We start from the raw sequence: 22624 nt of genomic DNA on the forward strand, positions 1-22624 counted from the left end.
AATAAATTCAGCATTAGCACACTCATTGTATTAAATATATTAGAGTGGGGGGAGGGGTATGTAATAAGTCTGTATCATAATGTTTAACGTATGGTTTATATATATATGAGTATATAGAATAAGAGCATTTGTAGGATCTGCTGGTTAGCGACGTGTGGAATCGCTCGGGAACTCGAAAGCGATGGCTGAAAATCCACGTCTGAGCTCAGGGGGGAAGGAGTGTTACGCGTTATGTAGATAGGACGTTTTCATGTGTAGTTGTAATTAGTTTAGCGGCATCTAGTCTATAGTTGTATTAATACTAATAATAATAATGTTAATGTTAATGTGTGATGGATAAATGTTGATGTGGTTAATATTTAAAGTTGTTTTTTGTTAAAGTGGACGATTTATTTGTTTGTTTATTGGAAAATGGTTATTTTTTGTCTGTTTATTTTTTTTGAGCTTGGAAAATTATTTATGAGACTTGAAATTGTTGTTACAGACCTCTAGATGATTTTTCAAGGCTTGAAATAATTATTTGAAGCTTCTAGATAACTTTTCAAGACTTGAAATTGTTGTTTCAGACTTCTAGAAGATTTTTCAAGGCTTGAAATAATTATTCGAAGTCTCTAGATTAGTTTTCAAGACTTTAAATTGTTGATTCAAACTTCTAGATGATTTTTCAAAGCTTAAAAAAATTATTTGAAGGCTCTAGATTACTTTTCAAGACTTGAAATTGTTGATTCAGGCTTCTAGATGATTTTTCAAGGCTTGAAATAATTATTTGAAGTCTTTAGATTACTTTTCAAGACTTAAAATCGTTATTGTAAACTTCTAGAAGATTTTTAGAGGGTTGAAAAAATTATCTGAAGCGTCTAGATTACTTTTCAAGACTTGAAATTGTTGTTACAGACTTCTAGATGATTTTTCAAGGCTTGAAATAATTATTTGAAGGCTCTAGATTACTTTTCAAGACTTGAAATTGTTGATTTAAACTTCTAGAGGATTTTTCAAAGCTTAAAAAAATTATTTAAAGCTTCTAGACTACTTTTCAAGACTTAAAATCGTTATTGTAAACTTCTAGAAGATTTTTAAAGGCTTGAAATAATTATTTGAAGGCTCTAGATTACTTTTCAAAACTTGAAATTGTTGTTACAGATTTCCAGATGATTTTTCAAGGCTCGAAATAATTATTTGGAGGCTCTAGACTACTTTTCAAGACTTGAAATAGTTGATTTTAACTTCTAGATGATTTTTCAAAGCTTAAAAAAATTATTTGAAGCTTCTAGATTACTTTTCAAGGCTCAAAAAAATGATTTCAAGTCTCCAAAATCCTTTCCACGTCACCTAAACGTTATTAGAAGCCTCAAAAATTTTTTCAACCCCTAAAATGAAAAATCAAAAGCAATTTTTTTTTCATCAATTCTCACCAAGTTCTAAAGTCTCCAATAAATTTTCCACTCTAAACTAAGTGAAAGAAAATGTTAATAATGAATGTAAAAATATCACAAAGATTTTTAATTAAAAACAGAATAAACCAATCGTCTACTTGAGCCGACGAACAATGTACACAAATATCACGTTTAAAAAACTAATATATACATAATAAAAAAAAAAATGATGATGAATGTACGTCCGACACTCCGAACGGGGTTTAATAACGATTAAATTAGATAGGCGGCCCGTAATTTTGCGTAAGGAAAAAATTGACAGGTGAAAAATTCCGTGTGAATGCAGGAAAAAAGTAAAATGTCAGTAATAAAATAAATGTTTAAGGCTAAAGCAAAGGGGTTTGTGTGTAAGGCATATTCGAATTAACGCAAGTCAAGCTGGTGGTATCAGTCGGCAAAATCAATGTGAATACACGTCTGTAACTCCAATCCAATGCAACCTCCACTTTGTCTCAGTCTGTCTTACTCCCACTCGCTGTCACTACTAAGTAGAAAAGTCCTCGCTGGTAAGCCAGCGGCTGTAAGAAAGAGAGAGAGGGAAAATAACCTCGTCGCGGGTTGGCGAATTGTTCTGGTTGCTATGGTGAATAAAGCTTGACGAGTTAAAGATTACGCGGGGGTGGTTGTCATGTCGGTGGTGGTGGTGGCAGAGCTTGCGTTAGAGCTGGCTGTGTAGGCGGTGCCAGCGGGAAACCCTCATTCCTATTCGGGAAATTCGTGGCCCCAATCCTCCCCAGCTTAAATATTCAACTCTGCTGGGGAAGAGGGAAGAGGGAGAAGGAGAGAGAGAGGGAGAGACGATAAGGGAGTTGATAAGGCTCGAAGTGAGCGAGACTGTAAAAAAGCTCTCCCACGCCCTCTACAGTGCGCGTGGGCTAATCGATTTTGCTACCAATCAGAGTCCATGTTTGCTGGAGGGAAGTGGAACAGAAAGTGGGGGATGACGGTAATGGTTTAGTTTTTAGTTTTTTAATTATTGATGTTTTGACGATTAGAAATATTATAAAAGTTGTATATATTTATGGATAACGACTTTTATTGTACTAAGTATTATGTATTGTATTGTATTATGTACTGTATTATGTGATCTAATGATTATTAATATTATTATTATTATTATTATAATATTATGATGCAATGTAATGAGAATGAGTAATTATTGTGAGTGGATGTTTGGAAAACTGCTGAGCGGAATCCAATAGGGGGATTGCGAGTGTGGTTTCAGATAAATATATATTAAAGTGCAATAAGCTGTTTATGGATTTAAATATCGAAAACCCTTGGCGGACAATAAAATTCAATGGTATCCAGATTTTTTTTTATTTACCCTGTCCTTTATTGTTTCCTGTTTATTTGTTCTGGGAAATTTTCCGGGAGAAAACATGTCGCATTGTTTGAAACAAAATTTTTTCAAGTGCGCTGTCAATGAAACCTCTTGAAAATTTTTTTCGGGTGTAGCAACGATGAAATCATTTGGAAATCATATTTTCAAGGAATACAGAACTAGAATTACTTGAAAAAAAATTTTTCCAAGGGTAGAGATAAAGAAACTCCTGAAAAAATTTTTTTTCGAGTGTGACAAAGAAAAAAGTAATGGAAATTTTTTTTCGAGGGAAATAAACTGAAATTATTAGAAAATCAATTTTTTCAAGGGTAGAGAAGTAGGAATTTCTCGAAAATTTTTTTTAAGGGTTGAGACAAAGAAAATCTTGAAAAATTTTTTTTTTCGAGTGTGACAAAGAAAAAAGTAATGGAAATTTTTTTTCGAGGGAGATAAACTGAAATTATTAGAAAATCAATTTTTTCAAGGGTAGAGAAGTAGGAATTTCTCGAAAATTTTTTTTAAGGGTTGAGACAAAGAAAATCTTGAAAAATTTTTTTTTTCGAGTGTGACAAAGAAAAAAGTAATGGAAATTTTTTTTCGAGGGAAATAAACTGAAATTATTAGAAAATCAATTTTTTCAAGGATAGAGAAGTAGAAATTTCTCGACAATTTTTTTTAAGGGTTGAGACAGAAAATCTTGAAAAATTTTTTTTTTCGAGTGTGACAAAGAAAAAAGTAATGGAAATTTTTTTTCGAGGGAAATAAACTGAAATTATTAGAAAATCAATTTTTTCAAGGGTAAAGAAGTAGAAATTTCTCGAAAAATTTTTTTTCGGGCGTAAAAAAGATAAAATTACTTACCTCTGGATATAATTTTCTAATCTAATGAAATTTTCCTATGGATCGTAAGTAAAAAAAATATTTATTACATCACTCACAGATAAAATTTACCAGCAAATGGTAAATGCCTTTGGAAAAAAAGTCAATAGCTTCCATTTCTTATTATCAAGTGTTTTTATTACCCAATAAATTTCAAAAAATATAATTTAATAATTGAGCTAATATATTTACTAATATAAATATAAAAATATGTCCCGTATAAATTAAATCATACAAACAATGAACATTTTGAATACCCGTAGGTAATTTTACATACGAGTTTCATAAATGGCAGCACCCGCTCGGGGTTCGGTAACAAAAATCGCGTTTTCGACCTGATCCGCTTTCGCTCCGTTGATTGCTATGAATTTCTGTTTGAGATCCTTGACGAAGCTCTCTACCTTATCTTTGGTCGTCAAGGCCACGACGCAGCCTCCCCAACTGCAAGTCACCAGCAAGTGAGAAAAATTTCGTAGAAAATTTTCTGAAAAAAATTTATTTATCAAAAAGAAAATTACCCAGCGCCAGTAATTCTTGCCCCCAGAGCTCCGCACTCCAGAGCCGTTTCCACCAGCAGGTCGACGGATTTATGACTGCACTCATAGAGATCGCGTAGACTTTGATGGCTTTCATTCATTAATTTTCCCAACCGGATTAGTTGGCCGTCTTTTGAACTCTGGCAGACGCTTTTGAACTCCAGGACTCTGTCGGCCTCTAAAATAGATAAAATATCCATTTGGTAGCTTCTTCAGAGAGAAATACCGTTTATTTTAAAAGAGTCCCGTTAGGATTCTGCCTGGGAACCGGGCGATCGGAGTCATAGTTTACAATATTGATAGCTTTGTATAAAAAAAAAGTACCGCTCAAAACATGCTGGATCCGTTTAAAAAGCGTCGGGTAGTCAACCAGAATTTTTTTCGCCATCTCCAAGGTCTCGGACAAAGAGGTCCCGAGTTCCTTCTGCAGATCGCCGATTGTGTTGACGTTATCCCACTTCTCCAGCTTCTCTTTGGCGATCATTTGCGCAGCTGACTTGCACTCACGTACGCGAGTGTTGAACTCAGCTGTGGCGGCTTTGTTGAACTCGGCCATGCTGTTGGCGATAACGAAGACCGCGTCTTCGGGGAGTCTGACATCTGTCGTTCTCAGTGGGTTGAATTCGATCAACTTGGCAGCACCTGAGTAGTCATTTAATTCATTTTTAATTAACGGACTTCAGTTAAGCAGAGGATGGATCTGATGTGATCGGGATCAGACCTGGATTCGCGAGGAATGCGATTGCTTGGTCCATTGCTCCGCCTTGAGTCCCGATGTGTCGTTCTGCCCGGGCACTTAAAAGAGCCAAGTCTTTTTTCGACATTGGACACTGAAAAAAATTGTCTTTAATATTTACGGCTTATTGAAGACCTTGAGAGATTTAATTTATTACTGCTGATAAAAAATATGAATTTGTCTGAAGCAATAAAAGAAAACTTGAATAATAACACCAGTAAATAATTACGTCAAAGGCATGAGTCATAGCGAGGACAGCTGAGGAAACGACAGCACTCGAGCTAGACAAACCCGAAGCCGGTGGAATATTTCCCCAGACTGCGACATCGATACCCTGAGATTTGTCTCCAGTTATTTCCTCCAAAGCGCCCACGACTCCGCATATAAAATATTTGTACCAACGAGGGTCTTTGGTCTTCTTCAGAACGTCTCTGAAAAATAAAACCAAGTTACCAAAAAGTCCAGCACTCACTGGATCCCTTCAATTACAATTTTACCCGCAATCACTCAGAGAATCGCAATCGTAGTCGGAGTATTTGTCGCTCTCGACGTTAGTCAAGTGCAGGCCAGTGGAATTTGATTTTCCGACTGCCAAGAGAACGTCTTGCTCAATCGCCATGGGACAGACCGGGTACCCGCAGTAGTCGACATGGTCGCCAATTAAATTTACCCTGCAGAAGGTGGAGAATTTGTGGTTTTATTCAGCTCGTGGGTTTGATTCTAGTAATTTATGAGGTAATTGAGAGCAGACTTACCTCCCGGGTACTCTTGTGAAAAATTGCGGTTTGTAGTTGAACCTCGACACGAAATGTTTTGTCAACTTGTCGAGTCTGTTGCTCAACACATCATCCGGCTTTGATATTTCAACGGGTTCCATGTCTGCAGATTTGTTCATTTTAATGTTCGTCTGAATAAAAATAAATTAATAAATAAATGGAGTACGAAGAACGGAAATGGACTGATAAGAATTTTTGTGGAGAGATTAATTTTATTGGAAATTAATGACAGTCTGGATGAGTAGATTTTTAAGTTTCTTGTAATTTATTCAAGAAAACGCGGCAAAATCAATAGATTGAATGGATAGACGATGAACGAATAGTGAATTTGATTGTAAGCGGAACTGGTGGTAGAAAAGAATAATTTAGAGAGGACGGAAGTTATTACTTACGAGAAAAGTGACGATGTGTGGCTGGAAGGCTATTGTTTGATTGGAGTCGATGTGATAACAGACGCGTTATCAATGTTATTGAAGCCTCGTTGTTGTTGAGTATGCGAGGAATACGTGACCCTGACGGGAACGATGCGCGAGATGTTGCGCGGAGGAAGATGCGCGAGAAAATATTTCAAGATGCGCGGTGGTCTTGCACAGGCGCGAAAATCAGAGCGGAAATATTTGAAAGGGATTTAATATATGGGGAGATACTGGGGGGTAGAATAGAAAATTCAGAAGTGAGAAAAGTCAGAAGTCGGGATTGAACTCCTTTCGATCATCAACAGCAAGGCCTGATTTTCTATAGGATTTATTGGAGGATGGATTTTCACGAAAGTGAAGGCTGAGATGCCCGCTTTTGTAACTCGGAAATACTAATAGCAATATTTGAAAGAAGATTTGACAATAATAGTGTCCTGAATATTTTTTTTAAGTGACAACTTCTCTAAGAGTTGGGATTTATATTGCGTAGGATCCTCTGCAGTGGCCTCGAACCTCGAAAAAGCGGAAAAAAGCCCCTAGTCTGTTGACTTGAATGGGTCTAAAAAATCTAAAAATCAATCAATCGGTTTGAACATTTGTAGGGGCGTAGATTTCGATCTGCTGCGTCAAAAAAAAACTGTCTATCGGTTGACCCTGCGGGCCAGCCCCAAAACATCCCGTTAATTTCCAGCTCCTTGAGCTCGAAAATATTGATGTGAATACATTTTCTAGCTCTTCGAATATCGATTGTCACTAAATCGTTTCTACTTCATCCGTGGGCGCGAAAATGAGCAGAAAAAATTCAATTCATGGCCAAAAAAAATTCTCAGAAGTTTCCAGAGGCATACAGTATCTCACAGCACAAAAGTGGCCCTCTGAGGGGTCGACCGAGCACCAACTTTTTTTTTCGCGGATCGATTGTCCCTAAATCCTTTCTACTGTATCCGGGGGCTCGAAAATAAGTAGAAAAAATCAGTCTATCGGTAGACCCTGCGGACCAGCCCCTAGACTTTCCGCTGTTTTCGAGCATAGTTTGAAGTTTTCCCTTCTGACGGCAGTCCCCAATCACTAACATTCTCTTTTTATCATCGGCAGCGAGTCCTAATTTTTCACAGAACGTCAATAGAATTTCTCCGGAACATTTAGCATCCGCTAACATTTGCGGTTTTCATGTTAAACAAGAAAATATAAATTGAATTACTGGTTGACGTTATAAAGGACGTCACCTCATCCCGAAGTCAATAAATGAGAATTTCTCAATATCGTTGTCTTTCAGTCGGTACGAAATCATCCGAAGAACAGACCAGCAGCGCCCCCTTTTCTTCCGCGCAACTGCGTACCACCTCATGGTCATGACGAGGACTTCCGGTAAGCACATACCCCGACACTGTTCTGGCAACCCCCAGTTCGCTTCTCAACTTAATGACCGATCCAGACACCAGAGGGTTTCAATAATGACTTCAAAAAATAGGAAGATTTTGTATTTATTTATTTATTTGCTTGATAAAAAATTTTCTTTACTTGATTCTATTAGTAGACAGAATTGCCCTAAAAATTTGTACATCTACAAATTCAATAATCTAGAATTTCAACTACAATATCTCTCAATATTTAGGTTAATTAATAGTAATTATTAATAATCTCATACGAGTGGAAGGATTAAAGTTGACATAAATAAAGAATTGACAATAATAATAATAAATAAATAAAATAGATATAAATATTTTCATAATTGGGCGGATCCACGCCAAGCGGAATCGAACCCACATGCGCCATCAGAATCGGAGTCGTGCGTTATTGCAGGTGCTGTTGTTTGAGTAACTGCGGTTGTGGAAGACGGCCGTTTATTTTTAAGTTTAGGGCTTTTGTTGGCGACGACACCCTTGTTCTGTGGTAACGGGGTACTCGGCTGGCTTATGGCTTGATGACGGGACGTAAAGTCTTGGGCGCGTCTGCTCTTGCGCTTTTTTATCGGCGCGTACTTGGGCGGCGGCATCATTTTGTGCTCCTGAATTTTAAAATGAAATGAGTTTTCAACTTTTGATGGAAGAGGTTTTGAAGGAAGAGATCATTTACCTGGATGTTGTCAGCAGAGCCCCAAGTTTTGTGGATTTTCTCGTTGTTGGTACTAGTTGCTACACCCAAGAATTGGCTGAACGCCTCCGTCGTACGTTTCACGCGGACGTTCAGGGAGCCAATTCGCAGGAAACCAAGATCTTTCTCTGTCAAAAATATTATTTTATACTTTTTTTTTTATTAGAAATTTTTATTTCCATTTCTTCTAATGATCTTATGGAAAATTTGACTTTTCGTGTGCCAGTGGCATTAGAAAATTTTAGGAAAATTTTTTAAACAACGAATTAATGAAATGCATTTTTAGATGAAGATTTCAAAAATCAAATTTTTTAATTTTACGCCAGCTTTCAAAATTTCGAAATTTTTCCTTCTTTTCAATAAAAGTAGCAACCAAATTCTCTACTTGTAACAAAATAAATATTTATCTCAATAGTGCATTTTATCTAGACCTCAAATCTCATTTTTCCAACATTTATATTCATATTGACAAAAAATAGTAAAAGACAAAATATCGAATATATAAAATTCAAAATTTTGATCTCAACATCAATTTCAAGTTTATAGAAAAACAAAATTTCATGATACTGAATTTAGCCGACGTCTAATAATTTTTCGATTTTGTCTAAAAATGATAAATTTGAATAAAAAAATATGTTGAAAAATTGCACTTATGGTTTTTTTAATTTTCTACATGTGCATATTTTTATTTCTTTTTTTCTTCAAATTTAATTGTTCAAAAAAAAATCCAAAAATTTTTAATTGTCTGCTAACTTCAGGATCGTGAAATTTCGACATGATTCTGAAGTTAGCAGACAATTCAAAATTTTCGGATTTTTTTTTTCAACAAATCAATTACAAAAAAATAAAAACTAAAAATATATACATGTAAAAAATTTTACAAACTACAGGTGCAATTTTTTCAAATTTTTTTCTTTTTAAATTTACCGCCTCAAATAAAATCCAAAAATAAATAGATGTCTGCTAACTTCAGGATCATAATTTCGACACACTTTCAAAATTGAGTAGAACTAAGAAGATCTATCGAAATTAGACCTACAAAATTTTTCCAGATTTTTATTAAAATTTCATATTTTTTTATTTTCGCTTTATAATTTTGATAAAATAAAAATACCTCGAGCTTCATACACAGAAAAAAAGGATTTCTTGGCGCAAAAAATTTTTTCTTGTTCTAAAAAAATTTTTACTTGACCCAAGAAATTTTTTTATTATAAAGTGAAAACAAAACTTTTCTTGGGGTAAGAAAAAATTTTCTCGGAACAAGAAAAAAATTTTTTAGACGAGAAAAAAATTCTTGAGCCAAGAAAAATTTTTGTCTTCAATTTATAATACAAAATATTTCTTGCGCCAAGAAATTCTTTTTTTCTGTGTAGAACCGAAAAAAGAAAACCCTTACCTGTGTGCTTTTTCCTTGCTTTTATTTCTGTAAAAGTAAGACATAAAATATAAATTAAAAGATAACCATCAATAATAATTATTCAACAGAGAACAATGTTAGATAAGGGCAATTGAGGTAGGATTTAAGAGGCGAGAGGCCAGGCCATAAAAGATAGTCACGGTGTACATTTAAGTGTAAGACCCGGCAAAGTGCCACAGCCGACACTATTTTACAAACGAGATACTTATTTTCCCGTGTAACTTGTAAATAGAGCATTACATCATACACCCGTCATCTGCTCTAATTTCGCTTATAATTCCTCCAGGAGGATTATTTTTAAAAAAACCACCGAATATGATTTATTCATGAGAAACATTGTTAAGTACAATAAAGGATAAATGGAATGAGATCACATGTGCAGACAATCCACACACAGACATAGACACAGACATCAGGATCTTACATGTCAACGCAATGAAAAATGCCTGGCTGGTTAATTGATAGAAATGATAGAGCTAATTACCTCGAATGGAATGAACCCCTCGAGGTAATTAAATCACTAGCACACGAGTCGAAATAAATTAAAAGCTTGTGCGCCTTTTAATGCATTATATGCTTACTTGCTTACTTATATTATGTGAGCACTCTCTCAAGCAAAGCCTTCATACTTAATACGGTAGCCCCCGCATTTTTAATTAAAAAACCGAGGAAAAATAAACCGTTTGTTTGGTTGAGCTCTAGCTTAAATAAAACACTTGCTGTTATTTCCTATCAGCGAGAGAAAAAAATAATGATAGTAAGAAGCACTTGACAGTTAATAGGCAGTAGGTGAGCCGTTTAGTTAGCAGTGTTATTATATTGTGTACATTAGTTTTGATGTTCATAAGCCGTAAGGGGAGCTAATGTTAATAGCGAGGAAAAAAATTAAGTGTGTATAGAATGGAGTAGATAATATGATAATTAAACGTATAACAAGAATGGATATTAATAAATTTTTTAAAGATTTAACGCCTGATGAGGGGAAAACAATGAAATTTATTCGAGCTTTTTCAGATCTTGGGGAAGATGAATTAGTAACTGTTTAAGGATTTTTATTACTAGCATTTATTTATTTTTAATTGGCAGTTTTTAGTTGCTTTTAATTAATGGAAGCGGAAGATTTTATTCAGGGACTCGGGAAATCAGTCGGTGGAAAATAGTTTTAGTGGTATGTTGAAGAGTATTTGGGCAGAGAATTCATTTATTCAAGTATTTTTCACTAGTTTGGGGTAAAAGAGGTCTGTAGTTGAGGTTAGAATTCAAAAGTGTGAAAAACTGGAGATGTAAGATCTTAGTTCAAGTAAATTTTGGAAAAATTTAGGGAGAAACTTTTGAAAATCTTAGACCAAGTTAATTTGGAAAAATTCAGTTCAAGTAAATTTCTGGTATTAGTTCAAATAGATTGTTAAAAATCGGCTCAAGATTATTTTTTAAAGTCTTAGTTTGTGGATTAGTAGAATTCTTATTTCAAGTTACTCGTTGATAATCTTCGTTCAATTTTATTTTGAAAAAATTCAGTTTTAGTAAATTTGTAAAAATTTTACTTCAAGTAAATTTCTAAAATTTTCATTCAAGTAAACTTTTAAAAATCTTTGTTCAAGTCAATTTTTCAAAATCTCGGTTTAATTTAATTTTGATTAATTACAGTTCTAGTAAATTTTCAAAAATTTTACTTCAAGTAAATTTTTAAGGCCATATTTCAAGTAAATTTTTCAAAATCTCGGTTTAATTTAATTTTGATTAATTACAGTTCTAGTAAATTTTCAAAAATTTTACTTCAAGTAAATTTTCAAGGCCGTATTTCAAGTAAATTTTTCAAAATCTCGGTTTAATTTAATTTTGATTAATCACAGTTCCAGTAAATTTTAAAAAATTTTACTTCAAGTAAATTTTCAAGGCCGTATTTCAAGTAAATATTTCAAATTATTTGTTCAATTTAATTTTTATGAATTACAGTTCTAGTAAATTTTCAAAAATTTTACTTCAAGTAAATTTTCAAGGCCGTATTTCAAGTAAATTTTTCAAAATCTCGGTTTAATTTAATTTTGATTAATTACAGTTCTAGTAAATTTTCAAAAATTTTACTTCAAGTAAATTTTCAAGGCCGTATTTCAAGTAAATATTTCAAAATCTTGGTTCAATTTAATTTTGATTAATTACAGTTCCAGTAAATTTTCAAAAATTTTACTTTAAGTAAATTTTCAAGGCCGTATTTCAAGAAAATATTTCAAAATATTTGTTCAATTTAATTTTTATGAATTACAGTTCTAGTAAACTTTCAAAAATTTTATTTCAAGTAAATTTTCAAAGCCGTATTTCAAGTAAATATTTCAAAATCTTTGTTCAAGAAAATTTTTAGATCAAGTGTTAAATTAAAAATTTGGAAGTATTTGATAATAAAAAAAATGCATAAAAATAAAACTAAGAAACATTGATACGTTATTAAAAAAAAATAAAATAAAATAAAATAAACTAGCAGATATATTATAAAAGCGTACTTTACTATATTAGCATCAGAGTTGTGTTTCTTAACTTGCCTGAGTGTAGCAGCAGCAATAATCCCTACAACAGAAAAATTCCAACAAAAAAACCCCATAGATATTTATCGAGATGTGATAAACAAACAAAACAAAGTTAAAACCATACACCAATTAAATCATTCGCTTATAAAAATTTGAACCAAAAAAAAGTGAACTAAATAAATAAATAAAATAAACTACACAACTTGAAGGGTTGCAGTTAAATAAAATGCAAATGAGAACATATCGACATACGAGCCCCAGAGAGCTTGCTTGGTTATATTGCACTAGAAAATTACACGAGCTCACTTAATCCATCCACCGCGAGCCCGTCCCCATCTACTCTGTATTCTACAGTAATTTATACTCGAAATTACTCATATTTATTAACTGTCTGCAGTCTGTATGCTAAGTCGCCGATACATTTATCGGGTCGTTAAATATTACGCGCATCTGTAGTCAGTGAGTTCGCGACACTCTAGCAAATAAAAATTTTAAGACCCATTGGGTTCAGTTGTTGCTAAAAAAATTATCTTGTCAAGTAAAAATAATATTCATTTATTAAATAAAAAAAACAAAACTTACTTCGAAAGGTATCTTGACTGACTGCGGCTTCTTGTGCCGCCAAATATTGTCTGGCTTTTTTGCCGCTGTGGTCGCGAATCTCTTGATTTGCACCTGTCATTAAATAGTTTTAAGTTGATTAAAAATTTAATAATCCGTAGTGATAAAAAATATTGATGTGTATTTCAAGAAGTTGATGACCTGATTGCAAATATAGAAAATCAAAAATTCATCATTTTAAGGGACGCGAATAGAGACGTGAATTATGAAGCTTATGCTCAATTTTTAACTTTACTTGCAAATAAAATAAAAAAAAATTTTCTATTTAAAAAATAATTTCGAAATTTAGAGACAAAAAAAAAATTTTATTTCCTCAAGAGTAAATTGGATTTTTGAAAATTAAAAAAAAAATTGAGTTGACCATTTTACCCCTAGGAACAGTAAACTGCATAAATTAGAGAAAAATTGTAATGGAAAAAAATTTTCTATGAAAAATTATGGATGACCATTTTGCCCCCGACGGTAATTTTACTGCGTCACAACTTCCGGTTGATATGCAAATATGAGTGATAATTTTTCGATTTTTTCAATGGGCGGGTAAATTTAAAAGTGAAATATTTTCCCGCCGGTTTTAAAAATGAACGCTGTGTTCCCGAGGAAGTAACAAGTCTTGTTGAAACAAATTATTTAAAACAATTGAATATGAACAAGATTAACAATAAAACAATAATAATAAAATATGAGCAAGCCGATAAATATAAATAATGGTTGTCAGGTTGCATAATCGATGACAAAGTGTTCGTTTGTCGGCAAATGCTTTGAAATACACGACAACATATTCCGTTTGTTTATAATACTATACATCGGCCGCACCCAATGTTCCTCTTGCATGATACTCAAATAATAAATAAAGTAACAAAATAATAAAAAATAAAGGATCTATATGCAAGGAGCAGGGGACGTGGTACTGCCGAGGCAATAAGATAATTTGCATATGCCAGAAACAAGACGACGAGTATGACGGACTCACCGTACACCTGGACAAGGAGGTTGAAGATGTTCTCGTGATCAAACTGCATCGCGATGTGTAACGCCGTGTATCCCTAAAAAATTAATAATAATAATAATAATAATAATAATAATAATAATAATAATAATTATTATTATAGTAATAATAGTAAACAAGTAGGAATGAGGAGTTATCAGATTTGTTTGGATAATAAACAATAAAACACGTCCATTTCCTTTGTTACTCTATATTATGTAGTCTACTTTATATTTAGAGTAGTGTTATTGTATGAGGTTTTACAGTCCTTGCGTGCCTTCGGGTGATACGTAAAGACGTAAGAAGGAGGAAAAAGAAGAAGAAGAAGAAGAAGAAATTTAATAGATGATGAGGCTTAAGGCCGAAGAAACAATGAGGAGTTAATACTATCATTTTATTGTTGTTGATCTTAAGGCCGTGTGAATTTGTGTTTTATGCTATATTTATTATTGCTGAACAATCTTACAAACTACTACTAGTATACGATCCTATTTTTTGCACACCTCTGATGCACACCCTTAACTAGACTGCTATTTTATTCACTTGGATATTTTAATTTACTGTAAAATACTTTTCAAAATTCGTATGTTCCTTCTAGTGCACACCTTTGATGCACACCTCTCATAAATGTACTCCTTTTTTTATATAAAAAATTTTTACTGGCATTTAGTATAGAAAAATTTTATTCAAATTTAAATTTCGCGGGCTTTGCACTGACTTGGTGTTACTGCTAATGCACATCCTTAGTTAGTGTGCTCTATTATTGACTTACAGTAATAAAATTGAAATTTTACTTTATTTTTAGTATTAGAGATTTAAAAGTGTTCATATGGTTGTTCTAGTGCACACCTTTGATGCACACCCTTCATAAAAGTGCTCATTCGTTAATCAAAAAATGTTTTATTGCCATTCAGGACAAGGAAATTTTATTCAAATTTAAATTTCGCGGGCTTTGTACTGACTTGGTGTTACTGCCAATGCACACCCTTAGTTATTGTGCTCTATTATTGACTTACAGTAATAAAATTAAAATTTTACTTTATTTTTAGTATCAGAGATTTAAAAGTGTTCATATGTTTGCTCTAGTGCACACCTTTGATGCACACCCTTCATAAAAGTGCTCATTTGTTAATCAAAAAATGTTTTATTGCTATTCAGTACAAGAAAATTTTATTCAAATTCAAACTCCGCGGTGTTTGCATTGACTTGGTGTTACTGCTAATGCACACCCTTAGTTATTGTGCTCTATTATTGACTTACAGTTTTAAAATTGAAATTTTACTTTATTTTTAGTATCAGAGATTTAAAAGCGTTCATATGTTTGTTCTGGTGCACACCTTTGATGCACACCCTTCATAAAAGTGCTCATTTGTTAATCAAAAAATGTTTTATTGCCATTTAGTACAAGAAAACTTTATTCAAATTTAAATTTCGCGGTCTTTTCAAGTACTCGGTATTATTACAAATGCACACCCTTAGTTATTGTGCTCTATTATTGACTTACAGTAATAAAATTTAAATTGTACTTTATTTTTAGTATCAGAGATTTAAAAGTGTTTATATGTTTGTTCTAGTGCACACCTTTGATGCACACCCTCCATAAAAGTGCTCATTTGTTAATCAAAAAATTTTTTATTGCCATTCAGTACAAAAAATTTTTATTCAAATTTAAATTTCGCGGTCTTTTCAAGTACTCGTTGCTACTACAAATGCACACCCTTTTGATCTTAAGAAGTAAAAACTTGTCAACAATATAAAACTCTGCTCGTTTTTAATTTTTTTCTGCAAGTTCCTACAAAAAAAAATTCTTATTTAATTCCGTAGACTTTAATAAACATCTTCTAGAAAAAAAATTCTTTTCAAATTAAGCTCTTACTCCAATTCATTTTAATCATAAATCCCAAGTTTGTCTAAAAAAAAATTTAATACTACACAACAGTGTTTCCATTTTATAACTTGACCAGACTTTATATTTATCAAAAGAACATAAAAAAAAACTAACTCTACACCGATGTGTTCATGCTTAACACGAATACAATACTAATCAAATCTGTCACGCGCATTTCACGTACCCGACAGTAGAATCGTGTCGCGTTAAAGTTTAAAAATAAAAAATAGACAGCATATGCACCCTTAGCACGAGATCCATTGGGGGATCACTTTCATTTACTTTAAAGTCCAGCGATACCACCACACTCACACCCACTTCTATCAACATGAAAACTATACTGTCAGTGTGTTGCACTGCACACTATCAAGTATATTTCCGTGGGGGTGACGTTACTCTCAAAGCACCCTCTTTAGTGTGATACGGGGACCATTTCATTGGCAATAGTCAGGCGACACGTGTGTGAGCCACGGCAAGTGGCACAACATACCCATTTTACTCCATTTCTGTCTCTGCTCATTCCACATATCCACATATATCTATCTATAAATATATATATATACTCTTGAAAAAGTCTGTCCCCAAGTATATACATCTGTGTATGTAACTTTTTATACTTTTGACAATATTTTAAAGTAGCATTGTCCCGAAACGTGTGCACCCGAGATTCGAAACAATATCGCGACTTTCTTTTACTTATTTTACTTTTTTTATCCTATTTCCTCTTTTTTACAACCCCTTCAAGTTTCTCTTGTCTGTTACGTTACACTCATTCGTCACATCCTCCCCGGCCAGACGCTCCCCCACCCACTTTAAAATAAAAGTATCTTATTCTCTAACTCTTGCTCTCTTTTATTCCTACGGAGGCGCGAGTTTGTCCTCGGGAATAGGACAGCTGGCCAGCAATATTCCCTCGGTATATCAAATCGGCAAGATATTTTTCAATTTTAATATTTTACACACATCCACAAGTGGATATATCAGACTCGTTCAATTTAATCCACCCCTTTTTTACGACATATTAAATCATTCGATTTTCGCGTATATTGGATTCAGTCTTTCATATTTTTTTTTTTTTGTTCCTCGGCTGCAGTAATTGCACGTGAGGTTGTTGCAGTCGATGATCGAAATAATTAAATGAGTCGAGCTGAAATTTTTCCAAAGTTTTTTCCTGCGGTTTTTATTGCCGAGAGGTAGGGGGCGCTGAGGTAAGAGGGAGAGCGAGTAAGCGAAGGCAGTATGTGCGGGCTCGTGTATTAAACTCGAGAGATTGCATTGTCGTGGCTGTCGCACGCTTCTATGGAGCACAGGCGCCACCCCGGCGCGGTACACGGCTTATATACTCTTTCGCGGCGCTCTTATTCGACTATATAATACCGAAGGGAGACTGGAGCAGTCAGAGTCTCAGAGCTGTGTTGGTCTCCAGGCTAATTTTTTTTTAAACCGGCGATTAAATCCAACCCGATCTGACTGACGATAAGCTGACTAAAGGATAAAAGGTCCCCGGGTATATATTGGTGACAGATTAAGGTCTTTCCGATGTATTATATATATATACAATATAAATAAGTGATGTTTTAAATAATAAATTTTAAAATACAAAATACTCTTGTCTTGGTCTGCTTGGTCTCTTATCTCGGTTTTTGCTGGTATGCATTAAAAATATTATTGGGGTCGCGGTAGGGATAACTGATGGGTAACGAGGAACGAGTTAAGAAATGAATGAGTGTGGGGTAAAAGCAGACGGCTGAAGAAAGCAAAGAGTAAGAGCTTTCTTCCGATAATTGGCTACAAGGAATGCGGGACCTTTTTTTTTTATAAACTCGACGTCAGGCTGCTGCTACTGCTACTGCTTCTGCTACTGGGAGCAAGTACTGGAGAATAGCACACTCCATTGTATCTGTATCGTACTGCGCATTGCTGTTCAGTTTACTCCGAGTGTAACGAGATAATTAATGTCCCACGGAAATTAGCGGATTTACATGACCGAGACCCAACGGCTTTTTATCTTTCTTATTTTTATTTATACTTTTTTTAGGGAAAGAATCCAACCAGGGTAGAATTAGGTGCCGGAATCACGCGTTGTCAACAAATCAACCCTTCAGTCAACCGAAGTTAATAAATTAAATTTATTTGACTCAGATCTCCAGTGACTTGCGCGATTCTTAGTCAGCTTGCATTCAGACTTCTAATATTTCATTTAATTTTTAATTTCCCGCTAAGAAAATTGTAAATTTTCAAAAATTCGGGAAGTTATTGGTTTCGGTCCGATTTACGAAAATCGAATTTCCATCAGATGTCGACGTTTCGAGGTCCTAGGAAGCTATTCTGACTAATTTCACGATGATGTCCGAGTGTATGTATGTGTGTACGTACGTATGTATGTATGTAAATATTCATAACTCTTAAACGGATAAACCGATTTTGATCGTTGAGGTGTCATTCGACGCGGCTTGTTAATGTCTTGAAGCCGTAAAAATTTGAACTTAATCGGTAGGGTGCGTTCAGAGATATTTCAAAAATAAAATTTTTTCGAAAATGTTTTATTTGGATAACTTTTAATTTTCTCGATGGATTGATTCCAAAATCTAATCAGCTCTAAAACTCTATAAGCCGCGTCGAATGCCACCTCAACCATCAAAATCGGTTCATTCGTTCAAGAGAAATCGTTGACGAAAGAATTCAAAAAAAATTTTTTCCTTGGTTTTTTTGAAATTTCTCAAAAACGGCTGAATAAATCAATTTCAAAATCTGATCAGCTTCAGAACTTGATAAAACGCGTCGATTGCCACCCCAACTATCAAAATCGGTTAATTCGTTCGCGAAATATCATGGGAGAAGGAAATGCTATAAAATGGTTTTTTACAAAACAATGGCATACAAAAGTATTTGCGAGCTCGAAGAGCTCGAAAATGTATTCACAATAATGTTTTCGAGCTCAACGAGCTCGAAAACAGCGGGAAGTTTTGGGGCTGGCCCGCAGGATCAACTGACAGACCGATTTTTTCAATTTCAGTCAATCGTATTTACAATTAAATTTTATCAGCGTGTAGTTGGATTGAATTTTTGATATCGAACAAAAGTAATAATAAATGACTATAAACAAAGAAACCTACAAATCATAATAATGAATATTAATCATCGTATATTAGTTAGCAATAATTAAATATGATAAAACGCAAGTCCAATAACCAGCTTTATTTCCTTGGCAATAAATCATTCTTAAGTATCGGTTGTTCAATGATCAACCTACCGATCGACCTATATCACCTACATATATATACTCATACATACATATATATATATATAATATAAAAGCACGACGATACCGGTACGGTGTTTGTCGCGAGCCGCTAACGAGCGGCAATCTCTCTCTCGCTCTTTATCTCAAGCACTGGCTTATATAAGTCTTACCGGAGCAAACCCAGAGACCACACGCATCTGATCCTATCTGCTGTCTCCTCAGCCTGCTTCGAAAGCCCACCCTCCGCCCGCGCCCTACGTCCTTTATTTAAACCTCCAAGCACTAAATTAGCTCTTACTTAAACTCCTTCAATAAAACTCACCCCGTTCTGCAACAGAGAAGAGAAAATATATGTAGTAAAATAACTGACTCAGGATTTCACTGATGACTGATCACTAGATTAATTGTTTTATCAGTTGGATTCATAGTTAATGAGCTTACCGTTGTCTCGTTTACGCTCTTTATGTAGTCCTTGTAGGTCCCGGCAATCAACTTGACGATGTTTTCATCCCCGTGCTTGGCTGCCCAGTGTAATGCCGTCTGTTGGTACAAATTTTCAAAATTTAATTTGCAATTCAAACAATTTCTGGGTACAAAATTTCAAGTCAAAGAAATAATAAAATTTTTTTCGGCCGAAAAAAGACCCAAGGCCGGAAACTGGCGAGATCGAAATGTGACCAATAATTGGGCCCAAAAAAGTCCGACTCAATTTATCGGCCGATTTTTGGCCTGTTCTCGGTCTCTTTCAATAAAATTTTACGGTTTCATTGAAACTTTATATAAAATATATGACTCGTAAACTTATTTACTGCAGGTTAAAGTCAATAAAGTCGATATTTGAACAATAAAAATTAAAAAACTCAAATAAAGCGAGTGGATTTTTGTAAAGGTCATCTTAGGTCGGATGCCCTGTGAGCCTGTGGCTGTCCAACAAAATAACGCTGATGATTAAGGGGTTAATATGTCTTGTTACAAATATAAATGGGTTTAGGAACGTGAGTGAAGATTGGATGACGAGACACCAACAGCTGTAAGCTGTAAGCAAGTTGCCCGTATTTTCTTGGGTATTTTAAGAATAAATCTTTACAAACTCCGACTACTATTTAACACTAGTGTGTAACGGAGTTTAAATGAATTAAACCAGTCGCGTGTTAATTCTTAGACGGGTGAATGAATGACTGTCGTATTAGTGCACTTGCTTACTTGTTACTTGCTGCGGAGTTTTATTGTGGGAATGGAGCTTTTTTACGCCACCGAGTGTCGACTCCGTGCTCTGGCGTGGTCGCGGTGACGGTAAATTTAGTCGTTAAGCCAAAGGACTGGGGCTGGAGCTGGAGACGGAGATGGTATATTTTTAAATTTGGGATTTGATTTATATTAGAGGAGGAACGTTTTTGTGGACGATAATTAAAAGAGCCTTGAGGTGTTGCGTTGATCTGTAAATTATAATTTAATGGATTCCATGTGTCACATTAGCTAGGTAGCAACACGGAAGAACTTTGGTCTTGTGATATGATCCCAACTCTTTACGGCTTTTTTCTCTTTATCTTTATTTTATTTTATTTTTATTTTTATTTCATTCGAGTCTACATCCCGGCTACTTGCAGAGGCTCATTAGCGCTGGAAAAACTCATCTGACGTTGCGTGGCTAATGACGAAACGTGTTGTTATAACCCTGTGCTTCTTTGTGTGCTGCTATTATGGAATCACGTTCACACAATTCACTTACGACATGATTAATTTTAGTCTACCCTCGGATATTAATGCCGGGTTGGATAATACTAATAATTTTATTTTTTTTTCGGCCTCATGGTTGATCTGGTCTCATGTTTTTTTTTGAGTTAATTTTTCATAGGGGAGGTAGGGGCAAAAGGGGGTACTTAGTTTTCGAGGACTCAAATACGCTAAATCTTTTTTTTTTACACAGAAAAAAAGGATTTCTTGGCGCAAAAAATTTTTTCTTGTTCTAAGAAAATTTTTACTTGACCCAAGAAATTTGTTGTATTATAAAGTGAAAAGAATACTTTTCTTGGGGTAAGATAAAATTTTCTTGGAACAAGAAAAAAATTTTTTAGGCGAGAAAAAAATTCTTGAGCCAAGAAAAATTTTTCTCTTCAATTCATAATACGAAATATTTCTTGCGCCGAGAAATTATTTTTTTCTGTGTAATGATATTCAAAGTAAATAGAAGAAATTTTCAGTTACCGTTGAAAAAAAAAATTTTTCATTTCTGCGGGCAAAGTGGGGTACCCCCTAAAAAAGGTAAAAAAAAAAATTTCTGGATTTTAAACGAATTTGATTAAGTTGAATTTTTTTTTAAGTAATTTACATAAAGAAAAATTATATTTTACATGTTTATTGGATACAAAAGAAGAAAAAAAATTTTCAATAGTTTTTATCATAAAACAAACGTCATTAATATTTTTCAACTGACAATTGATTTTTGGAAAATTTTACCAAAAAATTCAAAGTAACGCTTAATTATATTTACAGAAGTGATTTTGGAATGTTTAAAAACCATTTAAAATATAACAATTTTTTTTTATAAAATTTTGGGGGTACTCTGTTTTGCCTACCCTACCCCCTTTTGCCCCTCCCTCCCCTATAAAAAATTTTTCTAGAAACCGGAAGCTTGAAAAAGTATTTTTTAAAATTTTCCTATGAAGATTTGGACCTTCGCCCCGGCCTCTGGGATGGAAATAAAATTTGCGTAACTAAAAATAAAAATAAATGTATGGCTAGGTGATTAAACTAATATTGCTAACAAAGTTTTATGAAGCAGCCTCGGCTTTATAACGAAACACGTCGCGACTTTGGCGCTCCTTAATTTGCGGGCTGTCCAGACCGGTAGGGTAAAAGAATGGTATGTCGCCTCTGACACGACGATAAATCCTCGGGCTGTGCATTACCCAGTTCCATCCCTGCAGAGTATTCCCGGCTCTTTATCAGTTGCTTCACACCATCTTCAATTTTCTAGTTCCTCGGCATCCATTTGCTCGAGCAAAAAAATTCCAAAATTCCTCTTCCATCCGATCGAACAAAGTACAAAGGCTTTGTTTAAATATTTAAGAAACGCCGGGGAATAAGTTGGTCACGTTGGGTAGAATTGTGTGAGAGTACTGATTAAAGCCGAAAGCGGTTGACCGTCTCTCAGTTAGTGGAGAGTAAGCCGCTACCGGCGGGTTGCCAGGTTGCCGGGTTGCCGAGTACTTTTTTCCTCTTCTTCAGATGCTGGTCATTCTACTGTTTGTTGTGCTGGCCCTTTCCGCTGATGTATGCAAGCGATACAGATATCTCCGCGAAGGAATTTGCGTTGAATTAGCGTATAATCGTTGGGCCCGATCTACTTCATACGGAATCCCGCGGGCCGTTTACACGTGTCTACGGGCTGTATTCACTGCGCGAACACAATATTTAGTGGCGGTCTCACCGCTGCCGCCGTCGCCGCCGCCGCCAGAGCCCTGACTCGAGAGAAAATACTCTCCAGGGATATCTTTCCTTGTTCCTGAGAGTATTTTACTCCTTCTGGCTCCTTTTTTATTATCATCATCATTATTATCTTATTTATTTTTATTACCATGCCAGCCAGCAAGACATTACTCAACGCTATCTCCTCTTCACTGGCTCTGGAGGTCATCTGTGGACGCTTCGACGCTCCCGGGTCATCTCGCGCTATTTCATTCTGACATTTCTGACCCGACTGCTTTAAGACACATCCAGTAACCCACTGATTTGTTGTTATTTATCGTCCTA

The 22624-nt window shown here is 34.6% G+C and overlaps 2 protein-coding genes across 4 annotated transcripts in view; both read right to left on the bottom strand.

Annotated features, from left to right (window-relative positions):
* Positions 1-3752: 3752 nt before the first annotated feature.
* LOC130673128 (N-acetylgalactosamine kinase) lies at positions 3753-6226 on the bottom strand. The gene is made up of 8 exons (XM_057478063.1): positions 6077-6226; positions 5664-5815; positions 5406-5579; positions 5138-5339; positions 4894-5002; positions 4497-4814; positions 4155-4350; positions 3753-4077 (listed from the first exon to the last, which is right to left on the bottom strand). Exons 2-8 carry the CDS (start codon positions 5801-5803, stop codon positions 3906-3908), a joined length of 1311 nt encoding a protein of 436 aa, XP_057334046.1. The 5' UTR covers positions 5804-5815; positions 6077-6226; the 3' UTR covers positions 3753-3905.
* Positions 6227-7579: 1353 nt separating this feature from the next.
* The window catches only part of LOC130672818 (uncharacterized), a 54933-nt gene continuing 39888 nt past the window's right edge, over positions 7580-22624 (bottom strand). The window contains exons 2-8 of one of the 3 annotated variants that reach the window (XM_057477572.1): positions 19313-19411; positions 19042-19199; positions 13725-13797; positions 12716-12808; positions 9591-9617; positions 8177-8322; positions 7581-8108 (exon numbers count right to left, since the gene is read on the bottom strand). In XM_057477572.1, the coding sequence (XP_057333555.1) occupies positions 7827-8108; positions 8177-8322; positions 9591-9617; positions 12716-12808; positions 13725-13797; positions 19042-19068 (648 nt within the window). In that variant the 5' untranslated portion in view covers positions 19069-19199; positions 19313-19411 and the 3' untranslated portion in view covers positions 7581-7826. Of the gene's footprint in view, positions 8109-8176; positions 8323-9590; positions 9618-12715; positions 12809-13724; positions 13799-15870; positions 15973-19041; positions 19200-19312; positions 19412-22624 lie in introns of those variants that run through there. The other 2 variants (XM_057477571.1, XM_057477573.1) reach the window with 2 other exon arrangements.

Source organism: Microplitis mediator, chromosome 8, assembly GCF_029852145.1.
Source record: "Microplitis mediator isolate UGA2020A chromosome 8, iyMicMedi2.1, whole genome shotgun sequence".
In the NCBI taxonomy this organism is placed as follows: Eukaryota; Metazoa; Arthropoda; class Insecta; order Hymenoptera; family Braconidae; genus Microplitis; species Microplitis mediator.